We start from the raw sequence: 20,977 nt of genomic DNA, 5'->3' as shown, positions 1-20,977 counted from the left end.
AGAAACCAAGGTCGGTTCCACACTACTATAAAAACCCAAAACCCTCAGAGACCAAGGTATGCATAATTTACCCCAGCTTTAGTGCTCTAAAGTTATGAAAATTCTCTAACTTGACATTCGGAGGGTATTTGGCTGGGGTACCACTCCGGTACTCTTCATAGGGTCTTTTTTCCTTCTTTTTGTTATGCAGGTCTTGCCTAGGGCACGTGAGGACCGTGTGACTAATTGATAATTTTCAACATCATCAACTTTTTTTTTTTTTTTAAATTAAAATTCACCAACGTGATTATTTAAATAAATTATGCAATGAATACTAATTTAGTAACGGGCACAACTATATCACAAATATTAAATTTAGCTAAAAGATAAAAACACAAGCGATATGGTCATGATCAAAGAAAACCCCGACAGGAAAAACTCTCTAGGGGTTTATTGATCACCACCTAATAGAATAATTCACTAAGTAGAACGCATGTTTACAATAAAAGAAAATATTGATCTTCGCTAGCATTGTTGCCTATAGTATAATTGACTCATGTGACTACATGAACAGCTTGATTGAATTAGGTTCTTATAGCACCATCACTTGGAACACCTTAATCTTCTTCAATACGATGCCAAAGATGATGCTCGGTACAAAACCCTTGGCACACACAAAAGTAGTAGGAATATCGATTTAAAAATTTGTGTTCTCTTTAAGTACATGTTGACCTAGGCAAGCCTTTTATATGATCTCGGCAACTAGGGCACAAATTCCATGGCTCGGGCCTGAACATTTAAAACAAAATTTATGTAGCTCAATTGGTTGAATGGAGTCAAGCTATGTAATAAAATTAGTGTTATTTTTAGCATTTTCTAATTATTATGACAAGACATTTTTTTTTCCTTATCGTGGTTAGATATATATCTTAAACTTAACTCACCCTTGCCCCAGGTCATGAAACATAGACCCCCATCCCCCTTTTTTTCCCCTAGGTACTTAGTAATTAAGATCAATAGCATTGGGGGTGTAAACACCCCCTAGTTGCTATTTTGCCCACCAACAAGCCAAAACACTAGCTCCATCTGGGTATGTATTTCTAAAATAATTTACAACCTGTGAACAGTGGGTTCTTAAACATAGAACCTACTATAGCTTTGGTTGTAAAACAAATAATAATATTTTATTCTCACATTTTGTGAAGGTGGCCAAGTTTGGGTCATGGTTAGTTGGCAAGGTTTGGGTCCATGGTTAGGTGGTGGGTGGCTGAATGGTGCAGCGGTGGTGGGTCATAGGTGGGCTGGGTTTTTTACGTCGTGGGTCATGGGCTAGGTTTTGCCATCGTGGGTTGTGAGTCGTGGGTCTTGGTTTTGCCGTCGTGGGCATGGGTTTGTTGAATCGATGTTTGAGGCTTCTGTTTGAACGTGTTGTGGGTCTTGGGTTTGATGGTCATTGGCTGCTGGTTGTTTGGGTGGCTGTTTTGGGTGTTGTTTTGGCAGTTTGGATGTGGGTTTTGGGTGTTATTTTGGTGGCTGTTTGGGTGGTTTGGATTGGTTGGGGTAGTGGATTCGAAGGTGTTGGTTTGGATCGATGCATGGCCAGATCGGTGGGGGTGGCAGCAGTTTGGACTTTTTGTGGGGGTTCAGGTGGCTGTGGATTGTGATTTAGAGGCAGTGGGTTTCAATTTTGGGTCGGTGGGTTGGGATTTGGGTGGGGGTGCTTGGTTCAATTTTGGTGATTGGTTGGTGGTGGTGGTGCCTAAGCTTTGGTGGTAGGTGGTTGCTACCGGTGGTGGGTTTGCTAGATGTGGTGGTTGCTGCTGGGTTTGCTTGAGAGAGACACAAGGTGTGGGTTTAATGAGGAAAGGGAGAGAAATTTTTATATTATTTAATGTTGTAGTTTATATTAGTTTAATAAGTTGTATTGAAAAAAGAAATTGAGATGTTGGGTATGTTGTAAAATAAAATGATAAAATAGATAAAGTAAGTTTTTAGGGTGTAAAATAGAACTTTTTTGGCATCCTGGATGCTTGTGCTCTAAGGAAATGGCAACATACTAAAGATGTCTTTGGCTATGACAAGACATTTGAGACTATGTGTTATTCTCTTATTTATTTATTTACTGAATAATGCTACTTGTATAATAAATTTGACGGCTTATTTTACTCTTATAAATTAGTAAATTTTCACTAATTCTCATCTTAACCCATTATTTACATCACTTTTCAGTTACCTGTCACATCGTAGTTACTCGTAACAATCTATCACATCAATAAGTGTATCTATACTATTATTTAAGGGACTTTTTCTGTTTGGATTCTTTATTTTTTAGTTAAAAAATGCCCTCATACCTCTATGTTTAGATAGAGATAAAACTAAAGGACAATCTGGTAAAAATACAACTCTAACTTCCACTAAAACATTGCCTAAAAAATATGACCACTTTTCTGTTAATTTTTAAATTATTTTATCCACTTATAAATTAGATTTTCAAAATAACAATTATATATATAAAATAAAATAAAAATACAGTTTTTTTCTATATAAAAAAATACATAAAAAAAAAAAACTCATTGCACGCAAAGCGCGTGTGAGGAAGCTAGTTTATTTTATGTGACTTGGGTTTATTGGTCCATACTCCAGTGTGCCGACCTTGTACTCAGGAGAATCCTAGTGCCTAGAACACGTATGCGTTTTCCTCTAGTAGCCAAAGTCTTTTTCGCAATAAGGCGTGGCATTATTTCTCTCAAATCGTTATCCCGAAATAAGAAGCCATCTAGAAGACTAGAACTAGATGTCAACATTCCCACGCCGATGCGCGTTTGCCACATTTTCCCGGAAGCTCTAGTTGCATTATTAGTTCACTCAATCAGACAAAATGTCAGAGCACTATATATAAGCACCTAATCTGCTGCCATTAGCATAAAGTCCTCTCTCAGAAAAGGAACTAGCATAAACAGGCAGAATAAAGCTTTTTCATTCACTGCTCCAAGAAAAGAAAATGGCAGAGAAGACGAACCAGCAGGTATACCCTTTCGCACCAGCAACTAAGCAACCCAGAAGTGATGAAGAGTCTGGCTCTTTAACTTCTGATCAGGAGCTCAAGAGAAAGAAAATGATCAAGTTAGCCATATATATTGCTGCTTTTGCTGTGTTTCAGACCGCTGTCATCTTGGTCTTTGCTCTCACTGTGATGCGTGTTAAGACCCCTAAGGTCAGATTGGGAACTGATGTCACGTTCCAGAACTTCAGCACTGGTACCCAAGCATCACCTTTCTTTGACTTGAGCGTCACAACCCAAGTTCGGGTTAAGAACACAAACTTTGGTCCCTACAAATTTGATAGCACCATTGCCACATTCATGTACCAGGGTGTGACAGTGGGGCAAGTCCTTATTCCTAAGAATAAGGCTGGGCTCCGTTCGACCAAAAAAGTTGGTGTCACAGTAAATGTGAATTCAAATGCGCTGCCAAGTACTACCAATCTTGGAAGTGAGTTAGGTGCTCACGTTTTAACTCTGAACAGCCATGCCAAACTTAGTGGGAAAGTGGAATTGATGTTTATAATGAAGAAGAAGAAATCAGCCGAAATGAACTGCACTATGACTATTGATTTGTCAACAAAGGCGGTCCAATCTATGATTTGCTAGTAAACATAAACGCTGTTTAGCTTCATTTCTTTTAATTCTATATTCTTTTGATGGATTTGTAATTGTTTTGTTCTTATTATCATAATTGTTTGGAATTACCATGTGAGAGTTATATATATATATATATCTTTTTGGCAAAAATAAAGTTTACATTCTATAAATTTTAAATTTGATGAATAATCATTTTAATACAATAAATTTAAATTTGGGCATTTCAATCCGTAAATTTTTAATGTTGTCATTTTAGTTTTTTCATCCAATTCTCATGTGAAAAATGCTGTTATATCTTAAAATGACATTGTTTTAAACTATTTTTTAATTTTACAAACGTGAAACAACCTCATCTTAAGAGAATTAATAAACAACAATTTTCAAACGGTTGTAGAAAAAAATAGTGAAATAACAATGTTGTCAAATTAAAGACCCAAAATGTTAAAATTTAGATCTGATGGACTCACGAAACTATAGTATGTAAATTAAATTTTTGCCTTTTTTAATAAAAATGGAATGATAGACTATACTGTACTATACTCCATGTATACTAACACAAAGAAAAACAAGAAAATTTTGAGTAGTATAATTTAAAAAATCATTAAGACTATTAGATTATATTAATCAATGGAGTCAATACCGTACCGGAAGGCATTTCGTTTTGGTCAGTAGAATGAAATATTTCGGTACCAGTGAATATCGGTGTACCGTTTCGGAGTTACCGCAACAAATAAAAAAATTATATATAAATTAATATATCTAATTACATTTCAAATTTTTACCTCTTTTGTTCAAATTATTTTAAGCGAATGCCTAGCCCATTTCACTACTCAATAATAAAATATTAAAAAGCATAATAAGCCTTCTACATAGAAGTGGTAAAAAAGAAAAGAATAGTAAATTGTAAATGATTTTCTAAGAAATTAAAAAACAAAAATCAAAACTCAAAAAATAAAAAAGTCAAAGAGTGGCAGATAAACCATGTTGGTTTGTCCACCCTTCAGTAACTTTTGTTAAATAATAATTAAAAAAAAAAAAGACTTTTAATAAGAATCAGAAAGTGAGTAGGTGTAAAAAAGTGACAGTCATCTTGATTTTTGACCTCTTGTCCCTTCGGTTTCTCTGCTAACATTATGTTTAGAAACCCAGACCAAAAATGCCTAAAGAAAGAGTGACAACGAGGAAGAGAAAAAAACTGAAGAAGCTACTATGGGATGGCAGCAAGCTCAAGCCTCAAGATTTGACAATATCTTACTAGTGGATGAAGGTTCAACAATGGTGAAGAGGCGCTGTAAGTAGTAAATTTTTATTTATTTATTTATTTTTAATGAAAACCCATTTTAGTTTGAAGGCGAAAATGGGCAAATGCCCATTTCACACAAAAAAAAAAGAAGGGTAAATGCCCTCTTTCCCAAACTAAACAGGGAAATGACCCTCTTTTGAAACTTGATTTTCTCAAAATCGAGTTTCAAAATTTTTTTTTTTTTTTCTAAATCCCTATAACGACGTTTTAAGAAGCCTATAATGACGTTTTAAGGACATATAACGGCGTTTTGTAATTCGACCTCCATGAAATCGAGTTACATGCAAGTTTTTTTTTTTTTTTTAATTTTTTTTTTATACCTATAACTCGACTTCATGGAGCTCGAGTTACAAAACGCCGCTATAGGTCCTTAAAAACATCACTATAGGCTCCTTAAAACGTCGCTATAGGGCTTAACTCGATTTTGAGAAAATCGAGTTTTAAAAGAGGGGCATTTCCTTAATTAGTTTGGGAAAATAGGGCAACATGCTGATTTTTTTTCGCGAAAATGGCAAAAGCCCATTTTGCCCAGTTTGTACCGGTCCGAACCGAATTTACTGCCGAAAAGCACCAGAATCCGCCGAAATGGCCGAAACAAGCCGAAATACATCGGTATTTAGGACGGTACGAATCAACCCAATTCTTGTACCAGTCCAAGCACCAGCATGAAAAATTATGGCCATACCGACCAATACGGTAAGAAATTAACTTCATTGATATTGATGTAGTACATGAAGATTTGAGTAATTTAAAAAATCATTAAGACTATTGAAAAATCATTAATCTGCTTATGTCACGTGAAGATATTCTCTTTCCCACACCCAAAGAAAAAACAACCGGTAGCTTTACCCCTCTGTCTTTCTTTGTCAGACTTGATCTTTGCCAAAAGGCCGAGAAAGGTATGTCTCTCTTTTGTCACACACATACGCATATGGTAATGAAACTATTACAAAGTATTTTGTTCCTATTCTACAATGTTCATAATTAATCCACCAACAATATATGAGAAGAAAATCAAATAAAAGAAAGAGTTTAATCTTTTTTTTTTAAATAATAATAATTACAACATGCTGCTAACGCTGCAGCTCGAACCCCTTCTTCCCTAGAGCCTCAAGTACTTTGTGCATGGAGATGTGTCAATTCAACTACAAGACATTTGGCAGAAAGAGTGTAATCTTAATTAAAAGTAGTATGGAATTCAAACTTTCATCAAGCTAGCTCCTGCAATACTATCGAGTCAATAGAGCAAGAATGGGGAAGTGAAACTCTCATCAATGCACAGCATATCAAGTAGTAGATATGAGAAAAGGGGTATGTGCCAGGGACTTTGAATTATTTAGCAAAATATATATATATATATATATATATATATATATATATATATATATATATATATACACACAAATATTTAAGCGAAAATTATTGAATACTCCGGAAGTACTTATGTGGCGTTTGGTACGGGGGAATCCACATTACTTTTGGCATCCAGATTCCTAGGAATGTATTTATTCCTATGTTTGGTTTCATTGGGAGATTCTCAGGAATGTGAGATGATAATGTATGGTGTATTCTCAGGAATCTTAAATGAATTATTTATTTTTCCCATTTTGTCCTTAGATTTGAATGTGAACTATCAAGTCCTTTTAAAAAAAACTTCCTTTAAATAAATAATGAAAAATATATATAAACTATTAAAAATATCTTCCTCTAAATAGATAGATAAAAAAAAATTAGAATTAATATGAAATTGACGTTTTTAATCAATGATATTGTAATTTGCTCAATCGACAGGTAAACAAAGGTGTCACCTAATTTGAATTAATTAATGGTACCTCTTTGTTAATGAATTATTTTGACACTACTTTTATGAAATGTATAAAAAAAAATGGCAGAAAAAATCAATTTAAAAAAAAAAAATTTCCTAACAAGTTTCTAGAAATTTAAAATTTTCTTTTCCATTAATTTTTTTCCTTACAAAATTGGGAAAAATTAATAGTTAACTAAGAGCATAGATTTCGAAACTTTTTTTTTTATGAAATAAGAAAAAAAAAAAAAAAAAAAAAACCAACTTTTTAAACACTTCTTTATATTTCTCATTAAAGTAGTATTAAAAATTTTCTAAAATTTTCTATCAACAAATTCCTGGCACTTGTTAATGCCAATAATTCTTTGTGTAACCGCTTCTTCACCCGACTCTAGTGCGCAAATCTAGTTCTTACATTGCAGTAGTGCTGTAGTGGCTAGAGATTGGAGATATAATTTGGTATAAATACCAACATCCATGTCCAAGCCAAAGCAAAAGCAAAAGCAATCCTTTGGGCGGTTAGTTTGGCTAGACAATTGAATGTAGATCAGATGGTGTTTGAAGGGAATTCTATGGCCTGCATTGAAGCTTTGAGTAAGTCAAAGCCTGTCTCACAGTGGCGGCTTGTCACTTTTGCAAAGGATGCCCTTCGGACCTTTCGGAGCAATCTAGCTGGAATTTCAATGCCTAGAGCTGGAAATTTGGCTGCCATAACTTAGCAAGATGGTCCTTCTATTGTAAATGTTGTTCAGAATGAGGCTGGACTCTCTTAGTCTAGGAGCCTCACCTTTTTTTGTGCCCTTCTATCCTTTGTTTCCTCATTTTTTTCAAAGTCACTATCTTCACTCCCTAAGACAAGTCGCAAAGCATTGATATAAGCCATACAATAGCTTCATTTTCAATTTGTCTTTTTTTTTTTTCCAGCCTCCATTGAAGGACAAAGAAAATGATAAAGATGTTCATATCAAACCATAGAAACTTCATCATATTATACTTTAATTTATATATTGCTATAAATTAATCTTGTCATTATTTTCCAGCTGTGCTACGTATGACACTTGTGAATATTTTGACCTCAAATACAAATTTTCCAAAGCTAACTCAAATACCAAGTCCTTTAAAAAAAATCTTCCTTTAAAATGACAAGAACAATACAAAAATAACTATTTAAATCCTCAAATACTTTATTCCTAATAATAATATTTAAAAGCTTAATCCATAACAAAACAACCTGACCATGTTTAGGTCTATAAGACCATAGAAGTAGCAATAAAGTAAAAGTAGTTCATCAACAATGAAAAAAATTGCCTATTACACATATAATGTATTCATCCCTGCATCTGTGAGCACTTGAATAACATAGTCATACCTAACATCCCCAGACAATGAGTAAAAAAAATCACATTTACGTGTATCAGCTGTAAGCAATTCTCCAGCTTTGATTCTTTCTGATATAGAAAGTCCTTCGATTTTCAATAGCTCATTGAATACTTTCATTCTTCTCTCAGCTTCCTCTGACTCAATCTTGAAGCAAGATGCAATGGTGGCCATATGCCCATTAGTTTCTTCATACTTCTTCCCAAAGTCTTTCATTGTCTCCATTAAGGTCTCAATTAGTTCATCATTGGATCTTGGCCTCTTCTTATTTAGATTCTTTGAGCTAGAACCTTGATTGGGTATTTCTGTTTGGGAACCAGAATCATTTCCATTGATCTCTCCTATACCAGCATTTTTTTCTGTCTCAGCTTCATTTGTAGGAGATTGGTTTTCTTGACCTCTAGCTAGCTCCTCTGTTGCATCTATAGCATGTTGAGCTCTATCCCCACTGGCCCTATCTTTACCAAACACAAGTGCTAAGTCATCAAAATGAGGGAAGCGCTTATTCCGCAATCCCTTAGCATCTGGATGACCCTGATAGGAAACAAAAAATATAAAAATTCAATAATAAAATAAAAATTGGTCTTTAAAACATGAATGACAAAAAAAAAAAAAAAAATTACCTTGACCCAATCTTCAAAAATTTGTTTCTCAACCACAACCATTTTCTCATTATCATTCCAACCAAAACCACTGGCATTTGGACCAAGCATGTCAACTATTGCTCGATATTGTTTTCTTAAAGTTTTGTATCTAGATTCTATATGTGGACTTGCCTTTATACCACATCCTGGCAATTTTTTCTCCAAATTAGCCTTCTAATTTAGCCGTAAAACCAAATTAAAACCATTTTTTGCTTTCCATTTAACATCACCAAACCTACACCAGCCAGTTCCAATAAACACTCAACCAACTTATCATCTTCTTCAGCTTTCCATTGGAATTTAGTTCCTCTCTTTCCTTCATTGACAGGTTCACTATATGTATTTTCCATGTCTATGCAAAAGTTGAACATTATACATAATTATCCAAATATAAATGTAAGTACTGCATTCATGATGGTAATTAAGGTCAACAAACTGTGTAAAGGAACAACAAACATGACAAAAAAATAGCACCAACTGAAATTATATTATAAAACAAATTCTTGGAATTTTTAAATAAATAACAAAAACCATATTCCAAATTGAACATAAATTGTAAATGAGAAAATTACAAACTATGTAACTGTAATGTCAAATTGAGGAGCACCTAACTATATAATAGAATGAAAAATACTAAGTAAACATCATCTCCAATTCAATGCCTAGAGGCCCTCCATTGTTCATACATTTCTTCAGCCAACTTATCTCTCCAATCACTCCATGCATCAGATGTCTCCACATACCTTATATGCTCACCATCCAACTCTTGAGCACCTAAGTTGTCAGACAAGGGAGAGTTCTCTTCAGGGTCAAGTGACATCTCTCTTCTTATATAGTTGTGGAGTAGTGCACAAGCTGAAATGATCCAACATTGGGTCTTGATTGGATAAAATGATCTACACCTAAGTATTGCCCATCTTCCTTTTAGTAGGCCAAAGGCTCTCTCAATGATATTCCTAGCAAAAGAGTGTTTCATATTAAAAAACTCTTTAGAAGAAGTAGGTTGGTGGCCCTGCCTCCAATCATTCAAGTGATATCTTTGTGCTTTATATGGTGCAAGAAATCCCTCACCATTGGTGTAACCAGCATCACACAAGTAGTAGTAACCTAACACCATTTTTAAACTATAAGAATTTAAATAGACGTGTCCAAAAAAAACTGATTAATAAGTATTTATTTACCTTGAGGGACTTTCAATCCATTTCTCCTAGAAATTGCATCCCTCAAAACTCTAGAATTTGCAGCTGAACCCTCCCAACCAGGCAATAGATAGATAAATTGCATATCGTGCGAACACACTCCCAACACATTGGTGGCTATTTCATTTTTCCTAGTTCGATATCTAGGCCTGTCTTCAATTGACACATTGACTGGAATATAGGTTCCATCTAGTGCACCTAGACAATTCTATTATAGGACTTATTCATTAAATTTAAATCAATAATAAGAAATACATAGAAACACTCTAATCTAAATAGTAATGTACCTTAAACCATTTCCATCTTTCATCAAGACAAGCTTCTCAAGTATAGGCTCCCGTTTCTAAAAAGGATGCTATGAAGACGAAGGACAAGATGCAATACAAAGATTGAAGTTTCTACTTATACTCTCACCCGACCGAGCTAATTGCCGTGCTATAACTCTATTTTTTGCATGATGTGCAAGTACATGTAGAAAACACGCTACCATCTCATCCATTTCCATATTCTTAGATGGCCTCAAACCCCCATGTATGTGGAGCATGTCACAAAGTTTTCTAAATGCTCTCCTGTCCATTCGTACATTGTTTATGGATGCTGTATCATCCATCCAAACCATTTGATTCATATTCACAACTCTCACATTTGCTCTCTCTAATATTTGGTCACCCCAACCTCCAATTCTTCCAACTCTCCTATTCCTAAAAAGAATCACTATTGCACACATGTGCACTAACATCATCCACATTTGACGTAGTAAATCTAATTGATGTAGCAACACAACTAAAATTTTCTTTTTATGATTCCTTGGTGGTCGAGCCATCACTATAGTCATACACAAGAAATAAAAACTTGACATTTAAGAAAATTACAAATTATGAAAACAACTACTACTAGACTAGCTACCAGTGTGACATATAGCTATGTAACTAATATAATGGAAGAAAACTACTTGGGATACTTACTAATAAATTCTTATTAGCTAAAAAAATCTGTTGTTTTTAATCTTAGACTAGCTATTGCCCGTAAATGACCAGTGCAAAAAGAGTAAAATGAGTTTCCTCCATTATATATTCTCACAATAATATCAAACCAATGAATCATAAAACAGCTGAACAATTAATTACAAACAAAAATACAAGCATCATAAAACAGCTATTGTGAAACCCCCACAAAATATATAAGTCATCACTATGTTCTAGTAGAATTTAAAATCTCCATACACACCAATCAGACATTTCACAACACTCAAACTAAAGCATCATAAAACAGCTGAACAATGAATTACAAACGAAATTACAAGCATCATAAAACAGCTGAACAAACGAAACTTCAAGAAATTTAGGATCTTTTCAATACAGATCCAAATGCAAACACACCCAAATTAAGACCCATATGCAAACACACACAAACCCAAATGCAAAATCAACAAATCGGCGAAGGATGATGGATGAATGGAGCTTAGCTTTGAAAATGGGTGAGGAGGATGATGAATCGGGTCGCCAATGTTGCATGGGTCGGCGATGATATGTGAGCTTGGGTGTGATGGTGCGTGAGCAGCAGCGATGGTGTGTGGGCTTTGGTGGCAGCGATGAGGAGGATGATGAATCGGTGAGGATGATGGATGAGGAGGATTATCGGTGAGGATGATGGATGACGATGAGACTCTGAGGATGAGAAAGAGGTGAGACTGTGAGAGCTTTGAGAAGGAGAGAAAAAGAAACGTCTGGAGGCTGAGTAAAAAAGAAATAGAAAAAGAAAGAAAGAAATATTATGTTGAGCGGGATTAAAAAAAAAAAAAAAGAGTGATAAAATACCACCAGCTTTGAGCTACGCTGTAGACAGCCATTACTGCAACAAGAGTCTAAAGATTTTTAACTTTGGCACCATCGTTGCATACAAATACCATGGGTTATTAAAAATTTATGCATTCTGTATCATTGTAAAATAAAAAACAAAAGCACTAGAGAGGATACAAATTATTGACATGTACTGTAACATATGAATCTAGAAACAAAGCTATAAATCAAAAAAAAAAAAAAAAGACTACATGAAGCTACTAATTAGATCTATATTTCTAGAAACTAAACAAAACTAAGATCTGAGATACGGATAGATACATTAACAAATTCTCATGAAAACAAATTCATTAAAGTTTTGTTGAACAATACACACAATAGTAAATGTGATTTCTCAACCAAAAAAAAAAAAAAAAAAAAAAAAACTGAATACCTAGCAATAATGGAGAGTCTCCTTCAAACTTTTTTTTTCACACGTAAAATCTAAATAGAACTTTGTTAAAAAATATATTAACAGGGTTGTTTATCCTTATGTTGTTTTGGCGGGAAAAGATAAAGACAAGAGAGAAGATATTGATAATTTGTTTATAGTTTATCTTAATTGTTTAAATGATAAGGAAAAAGGGTTAAAATTGTCAATTTATAAAAAAATACAATTTCTTTTAAGCTTGGGAATCTGGATTCCTACCTGTTTTAAAGGGAATCCACATTCTCACTGAGAGGGGTTTAAGGGGGGAATCCAGATTCCCCTAGCATCTGATTCCTAAGCGTAATTTGAAACCAAACATAGGAATCTTTAAACATTCCTGAGAATCCTAAAACATTCTCCCATACCAAACGCCACATAAATGCGTACTCTCATCTCTCACATGAATTTTTGGTCCTACTATAAATTTAATTAGTGGGACCCACAGTTATGTAAGATAGGGGAGCACATATTTATGGTACGCCAGGACTACCCAATAATTACCCATATTTAAGAGTTTTTTCTATTTGAATTCCTACTTTTAAATGCCTAAAGTACCGTAAAATCTAACTATTTAGAAAGTTTAAATAAAAAGGTTAAACATGTAAAATTACTAATTTAAAATTCCTAAAGCAGTTTCTTCCATCTAGACTCCTCCCTCCATGTATTGCAACACTCCCGTTATTGAAAAATCAAAAACAAAAAAACTTGCACAAGCCCACTTTCTTTTTTTTTTTTTTTTGATAATCCACAAAGCCATTTCAACATTATCAGGTTTTATTGTCCCAAAAAAAAAAAAAAAAAAAAACATTATCTCTCAATTACTCACGTAAAAAAATTACTTATCATTATCATCCCAATCACAACTTCTAAGATATAAACTATTCGAATTAGTAGTATTTGTTCAAACATTCATAAAATTTAAAACTACCAAGGCACATAATCATGAATCCATGATTTCCTCACCTCACCCACTCGGCCAAAGCATCATATCATTTTGTGCCCAAATTTCACTGGAAAAATATCTAGGTTTTTTCCTTTTGCAAATTCCCAAATCCTTTAGAATTAATAATGTACACTACAACATTGACTTCTTTAAATCATCACCCTTCCTTAAAATTAAATGGTCAAGAGACTGCCACATCATCAACTCAATTATATCATCTTAAATTATTCTTTCAAAGCACAAAAATTTATTCATATCTATCCTAAATGTCGTTCAACTTCTAGATTTATTTTTTATTTTTAATTTGGACCTAGCTCTGTTTCTTTTTCTTTTTTCAGAAAACTCATCAACTCAAAGACAACAATCATTAATAACTTTTGCATTTTTCTCCCCGTTTATATCTTTTAAAACCAATTAATAGTCCAATTATTTTTCATCAAAATTCTCTTTTAAAAATGAAAATCTTGTGATTTTTTCAAGCGTAGCTTGCATCTGGAGTTGTTGGATTGAGATCTTGAGCATCGGTTCTGAAACCATTAGAAAACGATTGCCTCCCCAACTGAACCGAATTTCTCAAGCAAATTTCTTATTTACTGTTTCATCTTTGGGAGGATTAACCACCCAACTGTTGAATTTAGACTCCAGTAATAGGATTTGCTTTGGCTTGGGAGTCCACCTTAACTTTTACTGGTTTATTTCTTACTTAATCAACGGAGGAAAGGATTGTTTTTGCCCTTTTGGGTTGGGGATTATTCTGGAAGAAAGAGTAACATAGAAAAGTTAAACTAGAAGTTCAACAGGTGCAATGTTTAGGATTAATAAAGTGTGTTTTTTGTGTTTTGAAAGAATAATTTAGGATTGTATTTTTGGATTGCTAATGTGGCAACATCATAACCATTTGTTTTGAAGGAAATGAAAGGATTTAAAAAATTATACATGGTAGAATACTGTAAAAAATCTAGAGGATCTAAATCTCCTTTGCCTTTATTTATAAACTGTGTAACACTGTTTATATAGGATTCCAAATTTTTAGTTAAATAAAAAGTAGGAAGAGCCTGAACATGAGCGTAGCATGTGTAAAGGCTAGTATGTGTTATGCAGAAATTTTCTTGAGGACAGGGACCATCTCTTCTTTGACTGTCCCTTTGCTAGGAGGATGTGGGATTATTAAGTAATGCAACTTTGCCTTATCTTTGATGCTATTTATAAATGGGAAGATTGGGTAGATTGAGGGGGATCACAACTCGTCTGAAAGGTAACAGCTTGAGCGTCTCTATTTGTAAATTGGCATGGTGGTTTATTGTCTATCTGGAATGAGGAGCTGATTTTTAAGAAGATCAAAAGAGACGTTAGAGCTCGGCTGGAATGTGAAGAACAGTACAAAAATTCTTATTTAAATATTTGATTGATAAGTGCAATTTTTTTGGTTTCTAGCTTTGGTCTGTCTTGGTTAATTAGTGTCTTTTCCTCTGTATCATTTGCTCTCATAGGATTGTTTTGAAGGGTTCTTCCCTGGTTTGTAGGGGTCCCTTTTGACTCGTTATGATGGTTAATAATATCAACGCGCTTCTGACCACACCCAAACCAACTACCAATTTAACTGATTTACCAACTCTTACCACAAAAAAAAAAACTGATTTACCAACAAAAATTTAAAAAAAAAGAAAAAAAAGAAAAAGAAAAAGAAAGAACTCTTACAACAGGAGGTAAAGGCCACCAAATTCTACGTTTTCCTCAAAAAAAAAAAAAAAAAAAAACTCTTTAAAGAACAATAAAAAGTCCGTTTCCTTCCAATCAGGACGCATCGCAATATTTCCTTACAATCAGATATCCCTTAATTCCTAAGCAAGAGACCATCTAGACGTCAACAAATCCACCCTAATTACAAGACGCATTTGGTGGCTGCACTATTAATTCACACTATATATAAGCACTTACTCAGCTGCCATTTCCACAAATAATTACTCCAACTATATATCCTAAACCCCTTTCAGAGAAGAAATTATAAGAAAACTTGTCTATTCACAAATCCCAAAGAAGAAAAATGGTTGATCGACCGAACCAACAGGTGTACCCTTTAGTACCAGTGGCAGATAGGCAATTTAGTAGAAGTGATGAAAACATTGAAGACTCTGGCCCTTTAACACCTGACCATGTGCTCAGGCGAAAGAAAAGGATCAAGTTAGCCATATATATTTCTGCTTTTGTTGTGTTTGAAATCATGGTCATCTTGGTCTTTGCACTCGTTTTGATGAAAGCTAGGACCCCTAAGGTCAGGTTAGGCACTAATGTCACGTTCCAGAACTTCAAGATTGGAACCCAAGCAAGACCTTCCTTCGACTTGAGCTTCACAGCCCAAGTTCGGGTTAAGAACACAAACTTTGGTCCCTACAAATTTGATAGCACCAATGCCACCTTTATGTACCAGGGTGTGACAGTGGGGCAAGTCACTATTCCTAAACATACGGCTGGGATGCGTTCGACAAAAAAAGTTACTGTCACAGTTAACGTAAATTCAAACGCCCTGCCATCCACTACCAAACTTGGAAGTGAGTTAGGTGCTGGGGTTTTAACTCTGAACTGCCATGCCAAGCTTAAGGGGAAAGTGGTGTTCATGCTTATGATGAAGAAGAAGAAGTCAGCCGAAATGAACTGCACTATGACCGTTGATTCGTCAACAAAGGCGGTCAAATCTATGATTTGCTAGTCAGCATAATGGCTGTTCAGCTTCATTTCTTGTGTTTCCCCCAAAAAAAAAAAAAATATATATATATATATATATATATTTTTTTTTTTTTTCTTTTAGCTTGAAATATTTACAACATACTTTTAACCTCCAAACTAATATATGAGAAGATATCAATTAAGATAAAGACTTCTGTAATTTTATCATTTTATAAGAGTTGTTTGTTGTTCTTATCATAATTTTGTGCATATACATATTTATTGGCTACAATTTAATATTTGGCACATGAGGTTGGGGCATCCTTCCAATGCTAAGTTGAATTTACTCAAGTCAAATAATGTCCAAATATGTGATTCAAATGCAGATTTTTTTTGTAATGTTTGTCCTCTTGCCAAACAAAAAAAAAAAAAAAATTGCCTTTTCATGAAAGTTTGCATATTTCTAGGAATTGTTTTGATTTGATTCATTGTGATTTGTGGGGTCCATTTTCTGTATCAACCATTGATTCTTGCAAATATTTCCTCACTATAGTGGATGATTGCTCTAGATGTACATGGGTTTACTTGTTCAAGCACAAATCACAAACTCAGTCCATATTAGAGCAATTTTGCATTATGGTTGAAACTCAATTTTCTAGGAAAGTAAAGGTCATTAGAACTGATAATGGAACTGAATTCATCATGAGTGATTTCTTTGCTAAAAGGGGCATTTTGCATCATTTGAGCTGTGTTGTAGAGAGGAAACATCAACATATCTTAAATGTAACAAGGTTCCTCATGTTTCATTCTCATTTGCCTTTACATCTTTGGGATCATTGTGTTTTAATTGCTGCAAATCTGATTAATAGGATTCCTAGTACACCTCTATCTAACAAAACCCCTTATGAGGTCCTTTATGGCAGTCCTCCTTCCTATGCTCATTTAAGGATCTTTGGCTGCCTTTGTTATGCTTCTACACTTGCACATAACAGGTTCAAATTTGCAGCAAGAGCAATGAGGTTTGTTTTTCTAGGCTATCCTTTTGGGATCAAAGGTTACAAAGTTTTAGACTTGTCCACAAATATAGTTTTCATATCTAGAGATGTTGTCTTTCATGAAAACATATTTCCTTTTGTTAATAGTAAAGCCTCAATTTCAGACCCTTTTACTTCAATTTTTGAAGTTGATGGTCTTGCATCTTCCAACTCAGGTAATGATTTTTTTGTCACTCCTATTACTATCCAAGATGAGTCTATTGCTTGTTCAGATTCTGTTCTTGATCCTATTCCAGTTCAGGTTTCTTCTCTCCATTCTGATTCCTCTTCTGTAGCTTTTGATTCAATTGATTCTTTAGTTCCTACTTCTGTCACATCTGTACCAGCTTCCACATCAACTCATGAACCACCATCAGAAGATCATCTAAGCAATCCACTAAACCAGTTTACTTACAGGATTATGTTTGTGCTACTACTCATGTTTCTGGAGAGCAGCAATGGACAAAGAAATTCAGGCCCTTTAACAACTAGTAACTTTTCTAACACACAGTTTTCAAAGTTATGTCTCGTAACAAGTGGCCTTTCAAAGGTACAATGCATTGGTATCTCTCTACAGGTACCTCGAGTGAGCACCTCAAAGCCAAAGAATCAACTTATTAGGTCCATAACCATATACCTCAGAATTTAGAAATACAAGAATAAAGCGTATTGAATAATGTCTATTATAAGAGTGTACCATCACACTTATCTCCAAATTGAATAGATCCCATATACCAAGTTGAACTTCTTAAAGCCCAATACTATTAGTGTGGGAGTCCAGACAACCACAGGATCTAGAGAAATTACAGTGAACGTAACATTATCACAGTGTCTTAAGGCACCACTACAAAAACTTTTGGATTTATCAGGATGCACTAATTGATATTAATTGACCTAATTAGAGGGAAATACTTAAGTATTAACATAAGGATATGATCCTTAAAAAATTATAAAAGAAAAAATGTTGAGTTGTTTATGCTTACGTTATACAAAAAAGAGTGATTTATAATTAATATTCGGTTAAGTATGTCAACACATGTTAAATATTTTATTGTAAATATTTTACATAATTTGATCTTCTTTTCCAAAATTAGTCTAACCCCAATTAAAGAGGTTGGATTAGTGGTTCCTAAAACTTCATAATATCCACGAGATCTATTTGTACAAAAGAAAAAATGGTCTAAGAATTTTTAATATATGTTTATTTTTAAATTTTAATAAATTTTAAGTGGACCTAGAATTCGAATAGTGGCCTATTGATGCAACATCAGGTGGCTTTGATACCAATTGATGTAATCAATGTACACATGTAGAAGCTGAATCTATGTCACAAATATATTAACTACAACTCTTCCACAAAACCTAAGTTTTGCAAGAATTTAAGGCTAGCAAAAGAAAATTTTACTAATAACAACTAACTAATCACCCCCTCATTCGAAAGAGTATCTATAGGAAGAGATTTCTCCTACTCCTTTTAGAAAAAAAATTAACAAAATCTTACTTCTACTAGAAAAAGGAAGATAACTTAAGTAGGAAAAAAAAAATCATAAAATCCTAATTCAACTAGGAAATGGGTAATAAAATCCTAATTCAACTAGCAAAGGGGAAACAACATAAAATATTAAAAATTATTTTCCCCACAATCAACCATTCTGCATCACCTATTGGTTAAACCAGGGCCAAAATGTGATTTTACCCATTTCACACAAAAAATTCAGCATTTTGCCCCCTTTCCCAATATAATTAAGGAAATGCCTCTGTTTTAAAACTCGATTTTCAAAAAATCGAATTCCAAATGTAAAACTCGATTTTTGGAATATCAAATTATAGTGAACATGGACTTAGGGAAAATATATATATATATATATATATATATATTTTTGGATTTCGAGTACCATGTGAAGTACACGAGTTCTACTTGAATTTTTTTAAGGAAATTGAGTTCTATGAACTATAGTACTTCACATGGTACTTGAGTTCGTGGAACTTGAGTACTTTACATGGAACTCGAGTTCCAAAAAAAAAATCTTTTTAATTTTTTAGTTTGCTATAATTTGATTGTCCAAAAATCGAGTTTTGAATTGAAATTTGATTTTTAGAAAATTGAATTTCAAAACAGGAGCATTTCCCTAATTAGTTTGGAAAATTGGACAAAAAGATGAATTTCGTGTGTGAAATGGGCATTTGCCCATTTTGGCCGTTAAACCAGTAATTCATTAATTAGCCCAAAACTTATACCAGATCGAGTTCCAATTAGGGCTTAACATTTAGACTCAATAGCAAGTAATTATTATGAATGACTAGTTGGGGCTATGTTACTCAATTTCCCTCTATTAATGCGCTATGACATAGATACAAACCTGTTTATTTTTTCTATATAGTTATTCATATTTTATTTTCTAAATCTAACCATATAAATACAAACTGTCACACTGTTTAAATATACATTTTTTAGATTTGAAAAATGAAATGTGAACCAAGAAATATACCAACCTTGTAATGGAGACTATCCTTTTCCACAAAGAATGCACGTTTTTCCTCTAGAAGCACAATAAACTACACTTAAAAAGAAGTAAGACCACAAAAAGTCATACTAAAACACATGTTAGCACCATTTCCAATAGATGAAATATTCGTTCTTCCTGATATGAAAGACCTTCTAGAGGTGAATGGTCCCACGCTGATCCGCGTTTAGTGTATGATTTTCCAGGAAGCTCTAGTTGCAATTTGCATTATTCACTCTATCACACAAATTGTTCCATCACTATATATAATAACTTACTCTGCTGCCATTTCCACAAACAACTCCAGGCATCCTAAACTCCTTTTTTCAGAGAAGAAATTAGCATAAACAAACAGAAGAAAACTTTTCTATTCACTTTTCCCAGAGAAGAAAATGGCTGAGAAAATGAACCAACAGGTGCACCCTATCGCACAAGTAAATAAGCAACCCAGAAGTGATGAAGAGTCTGGTACTCTGACATCTGATCAGGAGCTCAAGCGAAAGAAAAGGATCAAGTTGGCCATATATATTGCTGCTTTTGCTGTGTTTCAGACTATTGTTATCTTAGTTTTTGCACTCACTGTGATGCGTGTTAAGACCCCTAAGGTCAGGTTGGGCACTGATGTCACGTTCCAGAACTTCAAAACTGGAACCCAAGCATCACCTTCCTTTGACTTGAGCTTCACAACCCAAGTTGGAGTTAAGAACTCAAACTTTGGTCCCTACAAATTTGATAGCACCATTGCCACGTTCATGTACGAGGGTGTAACAGTAGGGCAAGTCACTATTCCTAAAGGTAAGGCTGGGCTGCGTTCTACCAAAAAAGTTACCGTCACAGCTAATGTGAATTCAAATGCTCTGCAAAGCACTGCTAGTCTTGGAAGTGAGTTAGGTGCTGGTGTATTAACTCTGAACAGCCAGGCAAAGCTCAGTGGGAAAGTGGAATTGATGTTTGTGATGAAGAAGAAGAAGTCCGCCGAAATGAATTGCACGATGACCATTGAAGTGACAACAAAGGTGGTCCAATCTATGAATTGCGAATAAATATAAAAGATATTTAGCTTCCTTTTGTTTTTATTCTATTCTTTTGCTGGGTTTTAAAATAATGTGAGGATACTTCTGTTGACCACGTTTTTGTGTATGTGAATATTTTTTTCAATGTAATAATTTTTTTTTTTATAATATCGAATGTTTTAATAATAGAAAGTCGAACATACAAATAAAAAAAAAAAAAAATAGAAGTAGAAGTTAAAATTCTCATAAAAAAGAGAAAGCTGAGAGGACAAATTGAATGGCCTTCTCATTGACTATACGCCTATCACCTTTGACCAACTAATGTACATACAATGGTACAAGTAATTAATAAGCAGAAGTATTAAGGGCACAACCTTATTAGATCCCAGGTTACTATTTACTGATGTATAATAAATGTAATTAATAGGCTTCTAACACCTAATAAATTATTGTTTGAATTGTATTTTACTAATTCGTGATACATTAGTTCATAAATTCTACCAAATTTGAAGAATATATTGTTTGTTTGTTTAGACCCCATAAAAATAGATTGTTTAACCTAACAAATTAGTCAAGATTTTACTTAGGTTAATTATGAGATCTAG

General features: G+C 33.9%; 4 protein-coding genes across 4 annotated transcripts; 3 read left to right on the top strand and 1 right to left on the bottom strand.

The window, feature by feature from the left end:
• The first annotated feature begins 2,888 nt into the window (after positions 1-2,888).
• On the top strand, positions 2,889-3,704 carry LOC142621994 (late embryogenesis abundant protein At1g64065-like). Its single transcript, XM_075795395.1, has one exon. The coding sequence runs from the start codon at positions 2,981-2,983 to the stop codon at positions 3,626-3,628; it is 648 nt and encodes a 215-aa protein (XP_075651510.1). The 5' UTR covers positions 2,889-2,980; the 3' UTR covers positions 3,629-3,704.
• Positions 3,705-8,037: 4,333 nt separating this feature from the next.
• Positions 8,038-9,097, bottom strand: LOC142625107 (uncharacterized). Its single transcript, XM_075798812.1, has 3 exons — positions 8,983-9,097; positions 8,727-8,893; positions 8,038-8,637 (listed from the first exon to the last, which is right to left on the bottom strand). Exons 1-3 carry the CDS (start codon positions 9,095-9,097, stop codon positions 8,038-8,040), a joined length of 882 nt encoding a protein of 293 aa, XP_075654927.1.
• Positions 9,098-15,127: 6,030 nt separating this feature from the next.
• Positions 15,128-15,900, top strand: LOC142639245 (late embryogenesis abundant protein At1g64065-like). The gene has a single exon (XM_075813431.1). The coding sequence runs from the start codon at positions 15,202-15,204 to the stop codon at positions 15,862-15,864; it is 663 nt and encodes a 220-aa protein (XP_075669546.1). The 5' UTR covers positions 15,128-15,201; the 3' UTR covers positions 15,865-15,900.
• Positions 15,901-19,603: 3,703 nt separating this feature from the next.
• LOC142621921 (late embryogenesis abundant protein At1g64065-like) lies at positions 19,604-20,535 on the top strand. The gene has a single exon (XM_075795296.1). The coding sequence runs from the start codon at positions 19,752-19,754 to the stop codon at positions 20,400-20,402; it is 651 nt and encodes a 216-aa protein (XP_075651411.1). The 5' UTR covers positions 19,604-19,751; the 3' UTR covers positions 20,403-20,535.
• The last annotated feature ends 442 nt before the right edge of the window (positions 20,536-20,977 follow it).

Source organism: Castanea sativa, chromosome 1 (genome assembly GCF_040712315.1).
Source record: "Castanea sativa cultivar Marrone di Chiusa Pesio chromosome 1, ASM4071231v1".
Taxonomy (NCBI): Eukaryota; Viridiplantae; Streptophyta; class Magnoliopsida; order Fagales; family Fagaceae; genus Castanea; species Castanea sativa.
Note: the sequence above shows the minus strand (reverse complement) of the source record. Positions and strands in the feature narration are given on the sequence as shown.